Below are 20,855 nucleotides of genomic sequence, written 5' to 3'. Positions count from 1 at the left end.
ACACAATACTAAATACATGTATACTGGAAGTATACCCACTAAACTCACGATAGTGGTTGCTTCTGGAGAAGAAGGGACTTTAGCTTTATCTACAGTGTTTCATTTCCTTGAAAAGAACGGTAGAAATAAATGACAAAATATTAACACGTTAATTCTAGGCGGTAGAATATGAGCATTTGATTGTATTTTTCTTTGTATGTTTTTGTAACTTTTAAGTTTCTTTAAAAAAAAAAAAACAAGTCCCAGATTGGACCCAGAAGAATGTGTAAACATCATTTAAACATTTAAGTTCATCAAGTATTCAAAACTTACATAGTCCTACTGTGGAAGATTTTTGGTGGTTTTCTTTCTTTTGATATTATTTTAAAAGAAACACTATGGTAAAAAAAAAAAAAAAAACTGTGCAAAAAAGCTTTTTCCTATGTCATATCATTTCTATAGGGCAGATTCCCAGACACGTAATTACTGGGTCAAAGAGTGTGAACCTTTGAAACATTTGCCGCTTCCAGGAAACTGCTCCAACATACGTTCCTTTGGAAAACCCTAACTTGAAATATTACAGATCTGGGAGCGCTTTTTATAGACATAAAACGTCCATCTGTCACTTAATCACCCCTAAGTGATATTTAACTCTTCCACTTTGGAGATCAATATTTTTGATGCATATACCTTTGCATTAACCTCTGGTTTAATCAGCATTTGTCTAGATAAAATGTTGCTCTCACTAATGAACGGACACAAAAAGAATATATTTTAGCTCCATATCAGGAAAAGCTTCTAAAGAAAGGACTGTTCAAAAACAGAAGCTCTGCAGGATCGGAGGTAGGTGAGCAGAGACTGGACAATTAAAGGGCAGAACGTTATAGATTCCTTCTTCCCTTCATTCCTCAAACCTTTAGGGAACACCTCTTCCCTCGGCCACGTGCAAGCACCCGAAGACCCAGAGGTGAAAAATTTTAGGGTGCTGGGACCCAGGCTGAATTTCAAGAGTTTGGCTAAATGATCTGGTGCTGGGGTTCTCTATATTCTTTGTTGCTGCCTGGCCCTTAATTTTAGGTTTTAGAGGGTGTGCTTGTGCTAATGAACGACTGGAAACTCAGAAAATGAAAACTAGCTTTTATGAGATTTCAATTAATTCTGTTTCTTAAAACTATCCATTAAGCCCACTTGTGGGTGTTGGATGCAAAGATAAATTCTTGCTGAAGGAACATTCTGGGGCGGGGAAGGGAGAGGCAATTCCAGATGGAGGAGTTCAGGCGAAAAAAAGTAGCCTTACCTAGCCTTCTCCCAGTCTGGCTCGCGTCGTGTGCTCCTCGACCCTGTGCTTCCAGCCCCCAAACCCCACCAGCTGAACCGGCGCGGGCTGGCGAGCGGCGTGGGCCATTAGTAGCCCGGAACGCCGCGTGCGGGGTCCCGGCAGCAGCGCGCGCGGGGACGCGTTTGGGCGCTGCACCGCGGTGCGCCCTGCCCTTCAGCGCTGCGCAGGGAGGAGAAAGCCCGCGGCGTGGGCCCCGGCAGTGGTCGCGGCGCTTTTCCTTCTGGTTGGCGGGCTGAGGCCGGGCCTCAAGGGGGAACGGCGTCACCATGATGAGCGGACGGCCGGGCCGGGCGCCCTTAAGGTTCCTGCCGGATGAGGCCCGGAGCCTGCCCCCGCCCAAACTGACCGACCCGCGGCTCGTCTACGTCGGCTTCTTGGGCTACTGCTCCGGCCTGATCGATAACGCGATCCGGCGGAGGCCGGTGGTGGCGGCCGGTGAGGCCTGCGCGCGGGATCGGCCGGGAGGAGGGGGTCGCGGGGCCGCGGGCAGGCTCTCCCCAAGCCGCCTGGGGTGCCTCGGCCTTTCTGGGCCTTTTGGCCCAGCAGGCCCCCCCTAGACTCCCCGGGACTCCCGCGCCCGGGTGGCTCCTCCGAGTCGGGCAGAGCCAGAGGGCCCGTTGGCACTTGGGGAAACTGAGGCGCAGCCCTCACCCGCAGGGAGCCTGTGAAGGCTGGGGGGCTGCCTGCTCCCCTTCAGCGCGCGGCGCGGTGTGTGCAAAAATGAGCGTGCCCTGCACGCCGCGCATGATAGCGGTTAATCCTCAGAACACCTGCGGGGGAGGAGCAGCCACGGGGAGGGGACAGAGCCTCGAGAGGTTACGGCAGCTCGCCCAAGGTCACGGGGCTAGTAGTGGCAGAGCCTGTTGTTAGACCTCAAAGGCTACGTTTGAAACCAGTGTTTCTCAAACTAATAACCCGGGATCTTGTTCAAATGGGGATTCTGATTCATTAGGTCCGGAGAGAGAGGCCTGATATTAACAAACTCCCAGGTGCTGCTGATGCTGCGGCTTGGGGACCCCACTTGGAGTAGGAGGCTCTAAGCGGCTGGACTGTGTTTCCTGGTGGGTGTCAGTGGCCTCCTCTCAGAGTCTGACTCTGATAATAGGTGACACAGTAGCCGCGCTGAGGGCTGTGGGTCCCCAACGGGACAAGAGGAGGGAAACTGCGGAAGAGGTGTGTTGGAACTTAGCTTTGATTTATCAGGCAGATTCTAGCAGCGAGCCATTGGAGCTGGGGGAGTAAATGGAGGCCAGGGCCTCTGAATGGGGGACCGCTCGATGCTTGAGCGAGTGTGCAGGGTAGGGTGATAAGCGTACAAAGGAGGTTTAGATAGAACGTGGCAGTTTATTCTGTAGGGGACAGGAAGCTTTTTAGCTTTCGGTCGCTGGGGGACAGTGGGAGAGGGAGCTACAGTAATGAGACCCGTGTTTTAGGTCAGCTTTGTCAGCAATGTGAAGCACTGCTTGGAGCCAAGGAGCCCAGTTAGGAAGAAGGCTAACACCATGGTTCAGGGGACCGGGAGTCACCTCACTTGTGCCTCTTTGGCCTTCTTTCAGCTGTATGTCATGCCTGAAGGTCAGCTCCCAGTCCACCGAATCCCAGCATTTCCAGTGTTCAAAGCATATTGAAATCCCGGCTCCCTTGGACGTGATTCCACAGGAGTCAAAGGAGTCGTCTCTGTCCGTTTCTGCCTCTGGGGAGATGGGGTTTTCTCCATTTCCGTCGCCACTGTACGTTTGCCCAAGGCTGTTGCTTGGTGTGATGGAGAGAGCTCCACTTTTTGCTCCACTGCATCTCAGCTGTGTCACTTTGGGCAAGTTACTTGGTCAGGCCTAAATTTCCTTATCTGTAAAATGAGAATAATTAATCTGTATGTTTCTTTTGACAATTAACTGAGATTCTTTAGGTAAAATGCCTGGCACATAGAAGGTGCTGGACAGAGTTCCGTTTCCTTAGCCCTTGTTATGCAAACAGTCTACCATATATTTGTTCAACATTTACTGAGCTCTTTCTCCGTGCCAGGCAGTGTTACATACTGGGTATATGGGGTGAGGAATACTGTCCCTGCCCTTGAGGAGCTCCTGGTCGGGTCAGGGAGATAAGTAAATAGCCCATTACGAGACTAGATGTGACAGGTATGTGTTTTGCTAAGAGGTGGGTGAGCAGAGAGCACTTTGGGAGCACAAAGGAGGTACAAGTCGGAGGAAGTAAAGATTGGCTGAAATGTGAAGTGTGTACCGCTTAATCTTGCCTCGTTGTTGTCAAACAGTGTTTTGTGCCTTTTCTAGGAGACAGAAGCATGGTGGTTAAGAGCACTTAACCTTTTGGGTTTGACACCACCTCCACGCTACTGGCCATTTGATTCTGGGGACGTTACTAATCTCTGTGAGCTTTAGTTTTGCCATCTATGAAATAGGGATAATATCTATGTCTTTGTGCGGCTGTGAGAACTATGAGATGATGTATGTAAAGTGCTTAGCTAGGGCTAGACATTAGAATTCCTGAGTTCCCTGCGTTTCTCTAAGTTGCTTTGGAAAATTTAGGTCTTGAGAACTTTACTGAAATGGTTATCCTCAGCAGCATTTACTGAATGCATATTGTTTGTCTAGTTCAATGTCTGGCATATAGTAATGCTCAGTAAGTAGTTATTGAATGAATAAGTATGTGTAGAGTACAAGGAAATATAAAACATGGTCCCAACCCTCCAAAGATTTACAAACCAGGTGAGCATATCCATTAAAAAGACAAATTGTGGTACAAGTTTATGCACATAGGGTAACAGGTGTGACAGTCGGAGCAGTGGGGAAGGAGAGAGAGAGGGTGGATTTTCAAACTATGGCCCTGGAGAGTACCTAGCATTCTGTGAGTAGTACTGGAATATTCTACCAATGAAATCAAATTGTGCAGATCTTTTTTCAAGTTAGCAGAAAATGTTAAATAGATTATTTCTTAAGCTTTTCTCCCATCACCTGTTTTTAAACCTTTGTTGCTGGTTACCACTTACTTGCCCTAAATTTAGTTAGTTGATATCTAAGTGTAGTCCACAAAATTAAATATTTAGTGATTTCTATTTAATATAGCGGTAATTTATGGTGTTCTGCAAAGAGCACCATGGCTTCCAAGTTTAGATTGATTGAGTAAAGGAAAGGAAAAGCGATCGTGGAGGGGTTGTATATGTAGTGAGAGGGAGACTGCACTGAGAGAGAGAGGAGAGCTTAGGGGAGTGGGGACTTGGTAAGAGGCCGAGCCATACCTTTAGGGTTAGGACACTGATATCATCATCGAAAACATTTATGGAGTCTTTTTCTGTGAGGGATACGGGTAAGCATAGAATCTGGGTCTTTGTATCTGTGTACATAGTTCAGTGGTACATCGGAGAACCCAGCACACTTTGGTTTGCCATATTGCAGGTGGCGCATTAGGGGAAACAGGGCTGTTTGGAGTAAGGGAGAATGCAGAGGAACCTGGGTTCTGTCCAGTCCCAGATCATAGTAATATTTTGCATTTTTATTGTTTTACACATTTTTCCAAAATACTTTTACATGCATTTTCTTTTGGTTTTATAATACTACTGTGAGAAAGAGAGGATAGGTATTATGTTTGTTTTAGAGGTAGGAAATTGACTTGCCCAGGGCCATTCATCCATTTATTAAATACATCCATTTGTTAAGTGTTGTCTGTATGCTGGTATACAAAGATGAATCAGACATTGCTTTTGCATGGTAGTAGAGACAAATAATTTCTAAAGTAATTTACATATTAATAGAAATGAGTTCACCCTTTTAACTCCAGGAAAGTTCTGGGAAGACTTGTTAGCAGAAGTGATGTCTGAGTTGACTCTTGAAGGATAAGGAAGTCCCTGGGCAGGGAAACAACCATTGCATGGTATACGGAAGCATGAAAGAGGGTGAGGGATTCTCTGTCTGTGTGAGGGATTAGGAGCTGTTCAGTACTGCCAAAGCACAGGACGCGCCTCAGGGAGTGTCAGAGGATGAAGCTGGAAGAGTCAGCTCGAGAGGGGCCTGGGAGGCCACCTGCGGGACTTTAGACTCCTGTTTGGTGTAATTGAAGGAGAAGGGGCTTACAGGCTAGGTTTGTATTTTACTAAAAATTCCTCTAGTGAGAGAGTAAAAGCTGGGATCAGTGTGGAGTGGAAAATGAGATGAAACGGAGACAAGTTAGTGCAAATGAGAGAAGTTCCTTGAAGTGAGGAAAGGAAATATTTACAAGGTGAAATTGACAGGATTCAGTGACTGGATGTGAGGGAAGAGGGTAGGAAAAGGGATAACTACTGTGTGTATTACCCAGGGCTTGGATTTCTGATCTTATCATTCTCCAGGTTAGAGATATGAATATGAAGGAAACAAGTTCATTTGGGGGCATTCAGGTGAACACAGCTCTCAAACATTTTGATAGAGCTATTCAGCGTGGGTGTCTGAGTTGGGCATACTTAATGGGTCACCAGCACATGAACAGTAGATAAAACTATAGAAATAAATGAGTTCTCCAGAGGAGAATGTGTAGGATAAGAGGGCTGGGGATAGAATTCTGGAGCATAGCTAGAAAATCACACCGGCAGTTAGCCTTTTGCAAAAAACGTTTCCGTAAAGTTCATACCTTTGGATCTCCCCCTCAGACCTTAAGTTTTGGCTTTCCCTAGATCATATAATTAGATCCTCTCCAGTCTCATTATAATAGGATGATTTTTAAAATAGAGTTTTTGAATAGGTAATACATGCACATGGTACACAGTTTAAAAGGTACAAAAGACAATTGAAATAGATTTGTGGTGTAGCTGGCTGTTTTAGTAACCAGTAAATATGCAAATATGAGTTGGTGTATGGAGACAAACCAAATTGGTTTCGATTGTTCCTAGAGGACTGCCTCTGTCTCACCACATCCTGAACAGGTCCTGGGATACAAGTTAGTTTAGGTCTAAAGTTAACCTGTTGAAAAGGAAAGGACAATTTTTTTTCTGTTCTCAGTCTAGCATTCAGGATTTTGTACTTAGCTGCCTTTTTCCATGAAAAAATTTATAAAACCTGAATTTAAAAAATCTTGGGTTCTATCGATAGTTATGTCTGTAGACATAATGTTGTTTTTCATAATTGCCAGATTTCTTTAGACGATATCTCAAGGTCAAGGCTATTAATTCACAATAGCTATATAGAAAAGCCTTTTTTTAAAAGAATGTTGAAAGAAATAATAAATTATATATCTGAAATGTAAAAATGTAATTTTAAATATACATTGACTGATTTTTACTTTCTTTGGGATTTGTCGTTTGAATTTCAGGTTTGCATCGCCAGCTTCTATATGTCACTTCCTTTGTTTTTATTGGATATTATCTTTTAAAACGTCAAGACTATATGTATGCGTTGAGGGACCGTGATATGTTTTCCTATGTAAAATCACATCCGGAGGATTTTCCTGAAAAAGGTATTTCCAGTTAATTGTAGAAAACCTCTTTCTTACTCTGTATCATTTTCCCTGGTTATCTTATCCATGCCTGTGGCTTCAGGTGCCCTTTATATTCTGTTGACTCCCACATTTTTGTCTATAGACCAGAATCCTCTTGAATTCACATATCCAGTTTCTGGCTGAGTATCTCTGTGTCCCTTGGACAGGGAGCAGAACTCATGTCCCCTCTGCCTGCCCGGATCTCCTGTTCTTCTGTGTCCTGCTCCAGTGAGTGGCACTACTGTCCGCCTGGGTACTCCAGCCAGAAGCCTGGGAATCATCTTCAGGTCTTTCTCTTTCACTTCCCAGTAGTCATCAAATCTTGCCAGTTCTACTTCCTAAATATTCCTCAGCCCTGAACTCTCCTCTCTCTCCCACTGCCACTGCCTGGTTCAGGCCCGGATAATCTCTTGCTTGGACTGTTGCACTTGCCTCCATGTCATGTCTCTCTGGATAAATATGGATATGTTTAAAATAGCTATCCATTGCCTATAGAATAAAATCCAGACTCAGAGGATGGCTGATTTCCCCAGGCTGAGCCAATTGCCTGGTAGAAACACTTTGCCCATACCTTTGATCAACCACATTACTGTCACGTGTCTGTGTCCCTCATTGGAATACAGCTTCATCTTTGTTTCCCCAGCCTCTAGCACAGAGCCTATACATAGCAGGCACTTAATAAATAATAGCTGCCCTGAACTACACAGAACCCTGCCTCATCTCCCATCGCTCTTCTGCCTTGTGAAATGCTGTGTCCTGGACCTGCCCTATATCATTTTGTACATGCTGTACCTTCTTGATGCTCCCTTGCCCCATTTCTACCCAGTACACCTAGCAAATTCCTGCTCAGGATCCATCACCTCAATGAAGACTTCACCTAGGGCCTGGCCATGTGGCATAGTGGTTAAGTTCACACACACTCTGCTTTGGTGGCCTGGGTTCATGGGTTCAGATCCAAGGTGCGGACCTACACCACTCGTCAGCCATGCTATCTCAGTGACCCACGTATAAAGAGGAGGAAGATTGGCACAGATGTTAGCTCAGGGTGAATCTTCCTCAAGCAAAAAAGAAAAAAAGACTTCACCCAGTTACAGACAGGAATTTTCTCAGCACACTCTGCTTATATCTGTGCAACTATGAATATAATTGTAATAGAACTATTTTCTTGTGTGTATTTTACACACATTACTGGTGTGCATACACGTGAATGAATGAATGAGTACAGGAAAATTTTGAACTTGTAAATATGTAGATTTTTAAATAGATATTCCTATTTATGTAAATGTTTAATATTAAGTGTTTAAATTTCATTAGACTGAATGATGATCTCTGAGATCCTACTTAGCGCTGAGATTTTACTACTCTGTTTATATTCCCATAGCCTTCAATCACATCGGTGGTGTTTATGCTCGTTCAAAAAGGAACAGCTTTTTGGGGGCCAGCCCCATGGCCTAGTGGTTAAGTTCAGCATGTTCCACTTTGGTGGCCTAGGTTCATGGGTTTGGATCCAGGGTACGGACCTCCACCACTCATCAGCCATGCTGTGGTGGTGACCCACATATAATGTAGAAGAATATTGGCACGGATGTTAGCTCAGGGCTAATCTCAAGCAAAAAGAAAAAAGGTACAGCCTTTTTTTTTGCCAGTGAAGAGCTCAAAGACTAGTACAAACATGAATAGTGGATGTATCAGAGTTGGGGAATATGCAGAACTGCTGGATGTTAGAGCTGGAAGGAATCTTGGGAATACTGATTCCTAAGAATGAGACCCCAGTGGTAGAGCAGTCCTCAGTTCCAGACCTCCCGCTCTTCGCCTCCACATCTCCCCTAGCTTCCTCTGTCATTCTGCTCTGAGCAGATTACTGGCAGGTGTGCCAAGAGCCTCATGCGCTGACAGCATGAGCCTGGAGAGTTTGACCACCACCTCCTGGCCCCTCCCAGCTGATCTGTGCCCCTCCCTGTTCATTCCTTCCATCGCCTCTTCAGCCAGGGTCCCCCTGGCAGCACTCTGCTGCTCCAAGCAGCCATCTGGATGTCACCACAGATTCTTGCAAAGTTTTTCTTCATTCAGTGAAACAAAATGTCTCAGTGATTGCCAAGCCGTGGTTGAGGACTAGAAAATAAGGAAATTCTTACTGGTTTCTATCTATAAGAATATTAAGTGTTAATTTTACTTTAGGAAATAGGATTTTTTAAACATAATTTTAAAAATAAATCTTTTGTGACTTTTCATTTTATAGATAAGAAAACTTATCGTGAAATTCTTGAAGAGTTCCATCCAGTGCGTTGAAGTTTCCAAAATGCTTGCTCCAGTTTCACTGATACTGGTTATTTCTGAATTTCGTGGAACTTGTTTCTGTAACATCTAAAGTTTATGTTAATCTGTATGTTAACACCTTGTGATTAAAATGATCATCATGAGCACTCTGACTCCTTTTTGTCATAAGAAAAATAGTTCATCAGAGAACGGTTGGTTTCCATTCACCCAGTTTTAAGACGACATCGGACAGAGGTTAAAATGGAGCTTAGTTCCAGTTGGAGTCGGCACGCTGTAGCTGGTGGGCCAAATCTGCCCCCTGCCGATAGAGTTCTGTTGGTACACAGCCATGCTCGTTTTTTATGTTTTGCTTACGGCAGCTTCCATGCTACAACAGCAGAATTGAGTGATTGTGACAGGGACCCTCTGGCTTGCAAAGTCTAAAATATTTAATATGTGGCCCTTTACAGGAAAGTTCCGCCTGCTCCATTCTAGTGCTGAGTGAAACAAAGTGAGCCAGCTGATGCAGGGCTTTGTGAATCATGCAGAATAATTTTGATTTGATCCTATAGGTAGTAGGAAGTCACTAAAGGGTTTTAAATGGTAATGACATGGTCAGGTTTGTATCTCTGAGCTCCTGCAACAACGCAGAGGATGGCTTAGAAGGAAGAGACTCAAGACCAGGAGGGCAGAAGTCTAATACTGCAAAGGGGCCGTTGCCCTTAGAGCATCACCCTGGGAAAGCGGCCGGCCAACTGTCTGCAGGGGAGCCGGCGCAGTTAGAAGTAAGAGATCTCACCTGACTAAAATGAGGTTACTCTCTATGGCCTATCAAATCCAAATGCTTGTCCAAAGAGATTTTTGTTTCCAAGCTCAGATTTTATCATCAGATTAGTTTCTGGAGATTAATAAAATTGTTTCTCTGTTTATATGTGATTTCAAATTAGGGGCAGTATGAATATCAGCATATGGTTTCTGGGGAAAGTCAGATGAGTTCCATCTCTATTTTCTTGTGTCCCACTTGTTAAAAATGAAAGCGTTATGTGAGAAAGTACCTTAGAAGTTAATAAAGATATGTACAAATGTATTATTTTTTTATTGCTACTGCAATAAACAGGTTTATAGTTCACCTGTGCTTGGCAGGTACAAGAGTGAACCACTCATCCCAAGGCATTCTGCTCTCCCTTGGTTCTGGAGAGTAAAATCAACAGCTGGAGCAAAGGCAAGGTGAGCTGAGAAGAAAACAGGCTAGAATAAGAGCGCTCAGGTGCCAGGTGCTTTTGATTCATCATCTTGTTTAATTTTCATAACCTCTCTGTGGGGTAGGTAATACTATCCCCACGTCATAGATGAGGAAATTTAGATTCCAGTGGATTAAGTAACTTGCCCAGGATCACATACTGAATGACTGCCAAGAGGAGGGATGGGAACTTTGGTTGGGCAGATGCTAAAACCCATGCCATTTCTACCAGACCACACACTGGTCAGGTAACATCTGTTCCCTCGTGAACCACTGGCCACCACCCAAGCTTGTCAGAGGAAGGAGGGGAGTTGTGGATAGCAACAAGCATCCCTAAAGTGACCCGGTGGAGAGGCCATGAATTGGTGCTCAGAGGGAGGGAAGGAAGCTTCCCAGAGGACCAAGTCGCCTTCGCTTCCAGCTGCAGGTCCAGGCCTTTCTGGTCGCATCAGGGCTAGTGAACAGCTCCATGTCCTCCTCACAGAGTCTGCCTGCTATCACATAGAGTGATCTGTGGAGTGCAGAAACGTAAAGAACCAAGTGAGTACAAATTCATGCCGCTGAGATACTATCACATGCCTATTGAAGTAGGAAGACTAATGAAAAGGCTCAATGGTGTTGCTGTAGGACAGCTCTGGCAGTGTCCTGGCACTGTAAGAAGAATCAGGTTATCAGAGCTGCAACAACTCTTCTAGTCTCACCTCTACATTTCACTAACAGGGAAAATGCGAGGCAGAAAGGTGAATACGTTGTCCAGGGTCATACAGAGGTCAGTGGCAGAACCAGGACAAGAACCCAGATTTTTAAACTCTGCTATAACCATACAGCCTCCACGAAAATCAGGTTGGGAGTGTTGAAGCATTATGGTGTCGATTTGCTCTCGTCTTTGAAGCCGTTTGGTTGGTCAAGGAGTAGGGTTTCTATTCACTCTGCCACTCCCAATTCCCACCTCCAGCCAGGCTGCAGAATTCTAAGGCGCTAAGGAAATGCACTAGTGTAGAGGAAAGGAATTAGATGTGAGTTAGGCCGGGGTTCATTCACATCTTGGCTCTGCCATTTCCTGAGTAACCATGGACTCACTTTACTTCTCAGGCCTTTGGTTTTTTCATCTGGAAAAGGGGATGATAATTTCATTAGATAATTGATATGGAAGTGATTTTAAACTATAAAACTATTCAAGTGCCAGTTGTTATTTTTTACTCCTACTGATATTATTCAGTGAAGAAACTGAAACCCAGAGAATTGAGCTGGCTAATCCAAGGCCTCACAGCTCTTTAGTGGTAGAACCAGGACTTGAACCCATAGCTGTTGACCCAGCCCACTCATATTCAAGAAGAACCTCTGAAACGCACCCAGGGAGCCTCAAGAGGAGAGGGAAGCAGGGTTGAAGTTGGCAGTTTGGGTGTAGGTTTGAGGTTGAGGAGGGAAGAATGGCTGCGAGAAAGACCAGAGCAGAGCTCTCTGTAGGCTGTGTGTTCAGGGTCCGTGTTCATTCCCCGTCATGACAGAGCGGCCTGCGGGTAGATTGTGAAGATAGCACAATACGGCAGAGAGCGGGTGTGAAGGAGAGAACAGCCAGCTCAAAGCTGGGGCCTTTCTTGCTTTTGTCCTTTTACTAGGTGACTTTGGGTGAGTCACTTCAATCCTCTGGCTTTAATTTCCTTACTAGTAAAATGGGGCTAAAAATCCTGCCCCACATACCTAGCTCAGGTGGGTTTGAGATTCCCACGGACATGGATGTGGTTTATCACTGATGAAGCCAGTCTGTGGGAGCAGCACAGGATCAAAACTAGCAGGTGCCGTGGCCAAATGTCTCCCGATCTTTGCCCATGAGTGACCCACCCATGACTGTTCCAGGTCCCACCACCTGCTTGTCTAGCTTGCTGCTCATCCACACTCACAACCCCAGCCCTTCTGTGCATAGACATGTGGGCTCAGACTCCAACACATATGCATATATCCTCACAATGGGGCCTCCCAATGGGCGTGCCTCCACGCTGGCGTGCCTGGAATGGATTAGAGTGCCAAGAGAGCAGTCTTTTGGCTTTCCATTTGGCTGGCTGCAACCTAGGATGGCCAGAGTACCCTGGCCCATTGCAGGAATACTGTGAGCAGCCTCACCGATGTACCCCCAGATGCCATATAAATATAATTTTCCATGTTCTGTGACTTGAAAAGATGTTGGAACCACTGCCACACACAAGTAGAATTCACGATGGACACCACCTGAGTAAATACACGTGTCTTAAGTAAGTTTTTTTATTTGTAAAATGAAATAATAAAAATCTATCTTCATAGAATTATGATGCTTAAATGAGATAATCTATGTCAAGCCCTTAAGGGCTGTGCTGGCACTTACTATGTGCTAAAATGGAAGCTCTTATTAATATATGACATTAGGGTTGGGTTTTTTTTTTTTTTTTTTTGGTGAGGAAGATTGGCCCTGAGCTAACATCTGTGCCAATCTTCCTCTATTTTGTATGTGGGACACCACCACAGCATGGCTTGATGAGTGGTGTGTATGTCCGTGCCCAGGATCCAAACCCACGAACGCAGGCCACCGAAATGGAGCGTGCATTTAACCACTACACCACCGGGCCGGCTCCTAGGGATTCTTATTTTAGGATTTGTGGGTGGGCCTTGGTGAATAGCACATCCCCTGAAATCATATGTATAGTTACATGTCTATATACCTGGACTCTGGGGAGAGAGTGCATAGCTTAATCAGACTCTTAACGAAGTTGACGGTGAGAATGTTCTCATCCAGTTCACACAGTTTCAAGCATTTGCATACTTGCTAGTAAATGCATACATGCATAAACACGTAAATGTGCACATAAGGTATGCACTCGCAGGCCACTTTCCCTTCTGTCTCCATGACAGTTGACGGCCATTACCCACCAATTCTGGGTCAGAAGGAGAGTAAGGCAGGTCTGGCCTTGGGCCCTCCGAGGTCCTGGTCCCAACACCCTGCAGTGAGGGTGGCTCTGTTTGAGAACTGGGCTCTCCCTCTCCCCTGGGTTCCACCACTGCTCCCATTCCTCCCCTGGAATGTCCCTTGGAGGATCCTGACATCTACTAGCATGCCTACCATTACCTTCCATAGAGTCCAAGGACTACATGGCCTCTCCCATCATCTCCTGGTATTTCCTTGTCACCTCCTCGGCTTTCAGGGTAAGATGGGTGAGGACGTGATGAAGACTGGAGAAGTGCAGGTGGAACTGGGCTTCTAGGTCCAGCTGTCCCGCGACCCTCTCCTCCTCGGCCTCCTCTGTCTCTGCAGCTTCATCCTCAGCCTTACTGGCTTTGCCACCTGCCACCTTGGCCTGCCACTCCTCCCGGGGCAGCAGCCCATGGTCCACATCCACACGGATGGCCTTGAGCATGGTGAAGCAGTTGTAGAGATCAGGGGTCCCAGGCTGGGCCTGGAGCCCGTGTGCACTCAGCTGCACGTCCTGCAGTAGGCTAGGGATCATCACCACTTGCTCCATGTTGCGCACCACGGCTGAGTACCGGTCCATGACGGTCAGCAGGCAGTTCTTAGGGTAGCGCTGGGTTAGCACCTGCATGGCGGCTTCCTTGTTCATGCTGAGTCAGGCAGACTACCGCAGCACTATTTCTAGGCTGTTAGTATTACGTGTGGATGTGACCGCAGCTTGACAGGATGCCAAGGTCAACAAAGCCCTGTTTTAGGCCAATCCCAGGGCTTGAGCCCTAACATCTACATCAGGTGATCCATCTGCCCAGGAACAGAACTGCCAGACTTCTGTCTGTCATTTCAGCACTCTGGCTCAGCAAGATCCTGGCCCCTCCTCCTCCAGCTTACAGGGCCAGTTAGAGGGAAGCTTTTCACTTTGGCACCTGGTCCACTCGACCCCAGAGCAGCAATTAATTTTTCAGATCACTTGAGACCAAGCAGCCTCTTCTCTGCCAGCTTCCTATTGCGCAGCTCCCTTTGACTTGGGGTAACTCGGCTGTGAAATGAACAAGGGAGGAGGGTCATGAAATGAAATAGCTTTGTGTGGGGCAAAGAGCACTGAAGCAGGGGTCAGAAGCCCAGTTCTGCAATTTCCTAGCTGTGTTTTTGGTTGTTTGCTGGCTAGCACTTATTGAGCACCTACTTTGCGTCAAGTTCTGCCCTAAGCTCTCTCAGGGGTTATCCCACTGAATCTTCACCACCACCCTATGATGAATGTGTTAATATTCCTGTTTCACCAGTGAGGAAACTGAGGTGCAGACAGCTAAAGTAACTTGCCCATGGTCACGTTGGAACTGGGATTCCAGCCCAGGACTACCTCTCTCCCACCTCTGCTCAGTAACCTAGACTGATGTGTGATGTTGCATAAATCATACAAGTTAACCGTGCCCATGCCCTTGTCTGTAAACTTGAGGTGGTGTTGGGCGGCATCAAACAAGACAAAGCTGAAGAAAATGCTTTGTAAACCACAAGGCACCATCCCCAGACGTTTTATCTATGTGGATTCGAGAACAATGCTGAGGTCCCTCTCAACTCTAGCCTGTAATTCCACAAGTTACAATGTTTCCTCTTTACCAATGACCTAGTCCTTTTTTTTTTTTTTTTAAAGATTGGCACCTGAGCTAACAACTGTTACCAATCCTTTCTCTCTTTTTTTTTTTCCTGCGCTTTCTCCCCAAATCCCCGCAGTACATAGTTGCACATTCTAGCTGTGGCTCCCTCTAGTTGTGGCATGTGGGGTGCTGCCTCAGCATGGCTGGATGAACGGTGCTATGTCCGCGCCCAGGATCCAAACCAGCTGGGCCTCTGAAGTCAAGCGTACCAACTCAACCACTCAGCCCTGACCTAGTCCTTTGACCAACAGTCTCAGAAGATAATAATCCTTTGCAGAGCCACATTATCACAGTTGGCAAACTCGCTATATTTATTTATGAGATAACTAGGAAAATGAGGCCCAGGGAGAGGCTCAAAGTGCACAGCAAGTTACTGGCCAAGTCGAGTGAACAAGACCTTCTACATTCTGGTTCAGGCACCTGCTCACAACACCACCTCGGGTGGAAAGATCTGCTAGGTACCTCCCGTCCCAGCGAGGGTGGAGAGAGAAGGAGGGGAGCACAGGGAGACGATCTTATCTCACCTAAGCCACCTTCACCCCCACCCCAGGGCGGGAGCCCCCTCTGCACCCTCCTGACTGACAGCCATCCTCTCCCCTACTCCCTCCCACTCCTATGGCCAGAGCTATGAGAAAGTTCCTCCTTACATTGAACTGAATTCTACCTCCCTTTAGCCTCTCCCCATTAAATTGTCATATCTGCCTCACCTCAAAGTCACCGGCCTAAACTATGCTTATATTAGCACAACAGGGTAGTGTGAAAAACCATTTCCCAGCCTTTAACTCACTCGATCCCCACAGGAGCCCTATGTGGCAGAAAAACATCAGCACCACCCTTTTCAGATGAGGAAACTGAGACTCAAAAAGGGGAGGCACTTGCCCAGGGTCTCAGACATGACAGGAAGGAGGCTCAGCCCAGCTCTCCAGGCCTCAGAGGAAAGCGGAGGTCGTGCCTCTCTCCAAGTCCCCTTCGTGAGCTGGCTGTGGGCCAGACAGTTGACCTTGCATCTCCAGGACAGAGAGGGCAGCCAAGTCCAGGCCACTGGCCTGCTGTGAAGGGTCCAGCTTCCACTTTAAATCTTCCTGTACTGCAGGTCACAGAGTAGAACAGAGAGCATGGGAGAGCTCTTCCTCTCGCCGGCTGTATGGCCCTGGGCTAGTCACTCCTCCTCTCTGAGCCTCAGCTTCCTCCTATGGTATAGTAATAAGAGCAAACATTGACTGAGGGCTTGCTATGCTAAACTAATTTATGCCCAGCACTTAAAACAGAACTCAATGCTCCCAATAATCATATGTGGCAGGAGTCCCCATTTGCAGAGGAGAAACTTGAGGCCTAGGAAGGTAAAGTAGCTGGCCTGAGAACACTATTAGTTCTTAGGCAGGGAGGAGTCAGAATGGGTAATAACTCCCAACCACGGGTAGTTATGAGGACTAGAGAGGATGTGCGTGGAATACTAGTATATTGCAAGACCTCGACACCTGTGCATTGCCTCCTGACCGCTTCCCCTCTCCTGCCGTATGCTCCCCCAGTTCCTCATTTAGTCCTCCATTCTAGGACTGGCTACACACATTCCAGTTTGCTTTGTACCCATCCCAGGGCCCAGGACTGCAAATGCTCGGTAAATACTGGCCGAATGATGGCCAATAGATTCACTTCTTGATACATTCTAGGGTCTTTGGTCATAATGTCCAGTCACCTGGAAAAAACAGGGTCCCCTGCCTTGGTGATGGTGGGGGGCAGTAGGGAGGTCCCTGTGGATGAGGGAGCCCAAGCACTACAGCCACACATGGCCACCCAGGAGCTGCGTGCAACCTCACGGACCTGACTCTGAGGTGAGGCTCTTTTCCAGCATGACTTCTCAGAGACGGAGGGTGTGCTGTGCTCCTGTCCTGACAGTCGTCATGATACAGGGTGCTTCCCCAGTACTTTACTGAAAACAAAACTGGTGACAAGACACATTCGCTCAATAATACCTCCACCAGTCAGCAGCATGAAGAATTTTCCTGAAATTGTTTCCTAAACTATGAGTGGAAAAGAGCAAGTTTTCTAAATTAATAAATTAAGTGAAAGAATTTAATCTTAGCAGATTACTTAAGTAAACGTTTGCTTAATTCGTTTCCATCCCTAAATTATTTCTTTAGTTTGTTTGCTTTTGACTTTTACTGGAGAAAACATTCTGAAACATTCTTAAATGTCATCTCCTCAGGAAAACGGGGCTTCCCTTATACGCGAACATCCAGGATGGCTGAGCAGTAGGCATAGCCAAACACCACGATGCTGACCGTTGCGGTTTGGGTTTGGGGTTCTGCCAGGCCCACTTATGAGCAGGCCCCCTGGGCTCCAGTGTCCACGCTGTAAAGCAAGGAGTTTGGAGAACTCTGAAGGGAAGCCCTTCCAGCCCTGGTTGTGTAACTCCTTCTAAATCCATAGTCCAGGTCCCTGAGGACATTACCCTGCCCTAGTTCTTGTGGTTTTAACCCAAGGTCACTGACCTGGAACTGGAAACAATGATGTCCTACCTGCGGACAGGGCTGGGAGAGCTGGTCCTGATGTGGCAGTCAGGCCAGGAGTGCCCTGCAAGCCATGGCCTCCTTCTTCTTTTCCCCAGTGACCTGGGGCTGCCCTGGGCCTCCCTGGCCCATCTACTCAATGAGGGGCCTTTGTCAGGGCCTCTCCAGCTCAGACTCTGGGGAACTCCCCCCGAGCACATGGCCCCTGTCCCCCGCTGTGTCATTCTGCCTCTGTGTGTGCATCCTAATCCCATCTCAGGCCAGTCTAGTCCCAGATGTGCTCCTGGACTGGCCCAGAGGGATGAAGGGAGTGCCCCATGAATGAGTGAGTGAGTAAATGCGTGTGTTTGTGGAAAAGGGAGAGAGTGAGCAAACTGGTAACTGGGGGAATAAATGAGCCTTGTGAGTGAATGAGCACAGAACACACAAGGAGCACTGGGAAGGTGGGGAAGGAGGGTCCTCATGGCCGAGGTCATCCAACCAGTAGGCTCCAGACCAACTCTGCCTCCAGGTCCTCCTGGCAGATGGAATGCCCTGGATAAAATGTTGCTGAGGGGCCAGCCCCATGGTGCGGTGGTGAGTGTGGCCTGCTCCATTTCGGGAGCTGGATTCATGGGTGTGGATATACACCACTCATCAGCCATGCTGTGGTGGTGACCCACATAAAGTGGAGGAAGACTGGCACAGATGTTAGCTCAGGGCTAATCTTCCTCAGCAAAAGAATGTTCCTGAATCAGCAGTTGCCAGCCTTCTCTGAGAGAGAACAGAGGACAGGGATCTAAGGGGATAGACCAGACTCAGAGTAGTTTGAGGAGCAGGGATAAGAGGAAGGAGGAAAGAAGGGATGTGGGATCTTCTCAGGGAGCAGGAGAGGCGACCCTTGGTTCAGCAGGGCCCTCTGAACTCAGGTGTCCCTGCTCACAAGATGCCGTGTTCCAGGGTTGGGAGGTTATCTGGTCCAGCTGGGTCACTGCAGGAGGGGAATCCTGGCAACAAAGAGGACGGAAGCAGCAGAAGCTGGACTAGACCTCAAGTGTCACCTCCTGCCCTCAGATAGGGAAACTGAGGCTGAGTGGGGCACTTTACTGGAATGGCCTGACCAGAGCTGCCTGTGATCTCACCCTCACTGTATCTGAACGGCCCAGTCTGGACAAACTAAACTGGCTCCAGATGGACTGGGGTCAAGGCCCCTAAGGGCCAGGCCAAGAACACCACGTGAACGCAGTGCAGGGAGTAAGATGATCAAGTCATGCCCTGGGGTTGCCTGACTCCAAGTAACCCTAGCTGGGTTTGAGCCCAGGCAGCTACAGAATGGACTCAGACTAAGGTTGCAACAAGTTTTCTAGTTTTAAAAAGGATTTTAAGGGGCCGGCCCCATGGCATAGTGGCTAAATTCAGCGTGCTCTACTTCAGCAGCCCAGGTTTACGGGCTTTGATCCAGGGCGTGGACCTACACCACCTGTCAGCCATGCTGTGGTGGCGACCCACATATAAAGTAGAGGAAGATTAATACATATGTTAGCTCAGGGCGAATCTTCCTCAGCAAAAAAAAAAAAAAAAAAAAGATTTTTATACACATACAGATCACCTGATGTCTATGGACCTCTCGCTGTTTTTCTTCTCATTGTCATTCCAGTCCTGACCTATAAGGGGACATATGGGGTCAAGAGTCAGGTGCTGCTCCACCCATTACCTCTAGTCACTGAGCGCCTGCTGTGTGCTCCTACCCTTGCTGTTCCATCAGAAGGCAGGAGAAAACAGGACATGGTCCCTCCCCTCCAGAACCTGATTCTCGCTGTTGTCAGGGGACCTCAGTACTGAGAGCCTACTGCGTGTTTACACTGCGCTGGGCCTGCGGGTATAACAGGGCATGAGGCGGACCAGGCAGTTTTTAGCCACTGGGAAGAGAGCCACAGTGAACACAGGCACAGATAAATGTGATAATATCACATTGTGACATGGGCTAAGAAGAAAATACAACAAAATAAGGAGGTAGAGCCTGGCTACTACAAGTGTGGTCTGCAGAGCGGCCACAAATGACTTCCAGGGAGCTCATCAGAAATGCAGATTCTCAGGCCCTGCCCAGACCTGCTGAATGGGAAACTGCATTTCAACAAGATCCCCAGGGCGTGCCTGTGGTCAGGGGGTCAGGAATTCACTCCAAACACGGTTACTATCCCCAGGGAAAAGGAGGCCTCTGTATTGAGACCTGAATGTTCTCAACTTCTGGAGCTCCATATTCGAGGCACAGGGAACAGCCAGTGCCCTTCATCATAAAATATGCTCCTTAAGTGGTGCCGGCCTGGTGGCGCAGTGGTTAAGTGAGCACAATCCGCTTTGGTGGCCCGGGGTTCACCGGTTTGGATCCCAGGTGCGGACATGGCACTGCTCATCAAGCCATGCTGTGGTAGGCGTCCCACATATAAAGTAGAGGACGATGGGCACGGATGTGAGCTCAGGGCCAGTCTTCCTCAGCAAAAAAGATGAAGCTTGGCAACAGTTAGCTCAAGGCTAATCTTCCTCAAAAAAAAAAAAAAAAAGAATGCCTATTCTCATTAAAGGCACAGCTAACTCGCTGGGTAACCTTACGCAAGTCATTCCACCTCTCTAGGCCTCAGTTTCCCAACTGGAAAATTGAGGAGTTGGACTAAATAGAGGCTCTTTCAAGCTAAAAATATATATACAATCCTCTGAATAGAGGATTTTGAGGCATGAAGAGTCAAATGGCCAGCTAAGAAAGAGCTATTGGAGGGAGCAGGGAGGCCCTGGAGTCCTCAGGTCACCTCAAGAGGCCCAGGCCTTTTCTCACACTCAAGAATATTGGTATCTCTGCTGTTCGGGGAACCACCCCATTACAAAGGCTCCGCGTGAATGGCTGACCGGAGTAGACCCAGGAAGCTGGCAGGACTGCCCATCCAGCCTCCATTCCCAACTTCCTCCCTGTCACACCTCTTCCCCGGTTCTGGGAAGACCCAGTCCTTCCTCAGGCCGATACAGCTAGCTCCAGGACAGCCTAAGGGCTTCTGGGCTTGCTGAGTAGTAGACAGAGTGGCTGGCATGCCAATAAAATGCTCCCAAGTCAGTCAATTGCAAAGGTCTGGATTATCAGAGCTGGACACGCTCCAGTGACCCTGCAACCCAACCTCCCCTTTGTTGATGAAGACACTGAGACTCCAACTTAAATTTCCCATCATGTTCTGTTCACTCCCCTGGAAGGACTTCACCAGGCCATACACGTCACTTACTATAAGGCTATGATATTTTAAAATTCTGTGACCAGACAAGACTAGTCACTCACACAGAAAACACGTCTATATGTCCTCTACCTGGGCCAAGAAACAGGTCTGACTCTTGCCCATGACCCCAGGAGCTCAGGAAAGTATCCTTAGTTTGAAGACTGAAAAGATGAATGAATGAAAACTGCAGAGATCTGTCTGCCCTTGGCATGCTTCCCAGGTACTTCTTCATTCCTTCCTCCGTT

At 47.3% G+C, this 20,855-nt stretch overlaps 2 protein-coding genes across 2 annotated transcripts; one reads left to right on the top strand and one right to left on the bottom strand.

Moving 5' to 3' along the window:
* The first annotated feature begins 1,453 nt into the window (after window positions 1–1,453).
* Window positions 1,454–9,198, top strand: NDUFC2 (NADH:ubiquinone oxidoreductase subunit C2). Its single transcript, XM_046685186.1, has 3 exons — window positions 1,454–1,753; window positions 6,614–6,757; window positions 9,018–9,198. Exons 1-3 carry the CDS (start codon window positions 1,585–1,587, stop codon window positions 9,065–9,067), a joined length of 363 nt encoding a protein of 120 aa, XP_046541142.1. The 5' UTR covers window positions 1,454–1,584; the 3' UTR covers window positions 9,068–9,198.
* Window positions 9,199–10,111: 913 nt separating this feature from the next.
* THRSP (thyroid hormone responsive) lies at window positions 10,112–13,880 on the bottom strand. The gene is made up of 2 exons (XM_046685185.1): window positions 13,372–13,880; window positions 10,112–10,785 (listed from the first exon to the last, which is right to left on the bottom strand). Exon 1 carries the CDS (start codon window positions 13,859–13,861, stop codon window positions 13,391–13,393), a length of 471 nt encoding a protein of 156 aa, XP_046541141.1. The 5' UTR covers window positions 13,862–13,880; the 3' UTR covers window positions 10,112–10,785; window positions 13,372–13,390.
* Between the last annotated feature and the right edge of the window lie 6,975 nt (window positions 13,881–20,855).

Source organism: Equus quagga, chromosome 14, assembly GCF_021613505.1.
Source record: "Equus quagga isolate Etosha38 chromosome 14, UCLA_HA_Equagga_1.0, whole genome shotgun sequence".
NCBI classification, from domain to species: domain Eukaryota; kingdom Metazoa; phylum Chordata; class Mammalia; order Perissodactyla; family Equidae; genus Equus; species Equus quagga.
Note: the sequence above shows the minus strand (reverse complement) of the source record. Positions and strands in the feature narration are given on the sequence as shown.

Bases quoted from the DNA above. Each gene is read 5' to 3' on its own strand.
- NDUFC2 (XM_046685186.1), top strand. From the start codon at position 1,585: ATGATGAGCGGACGGCCGGGCCGGGCGCCCTTAAGGTTCCTGCCGGAT. The intron at 1,754-6,613 runs GTGAGGCCTGCG...TTTGAATTTCAG, and splicing joins GAGGCCGGTGGTGGCGGCCG to GTTTGCATCGCCAGCTTCTA. The intron at 6,758-9,017 runs GTATTTCCAGTT...TTCATTTTATAG, and splicing joins GGAGGATTTTCCTGAAAAAG to ATAAGAAAACTTATCGTGAA.
- THRSP (XM_046685185.1), bottom strand. From the start codon at position 13,861: ATGAACAAGGAAGCCGCCATGCAGGTGCTAACCCAGCGCTACCCTAAG.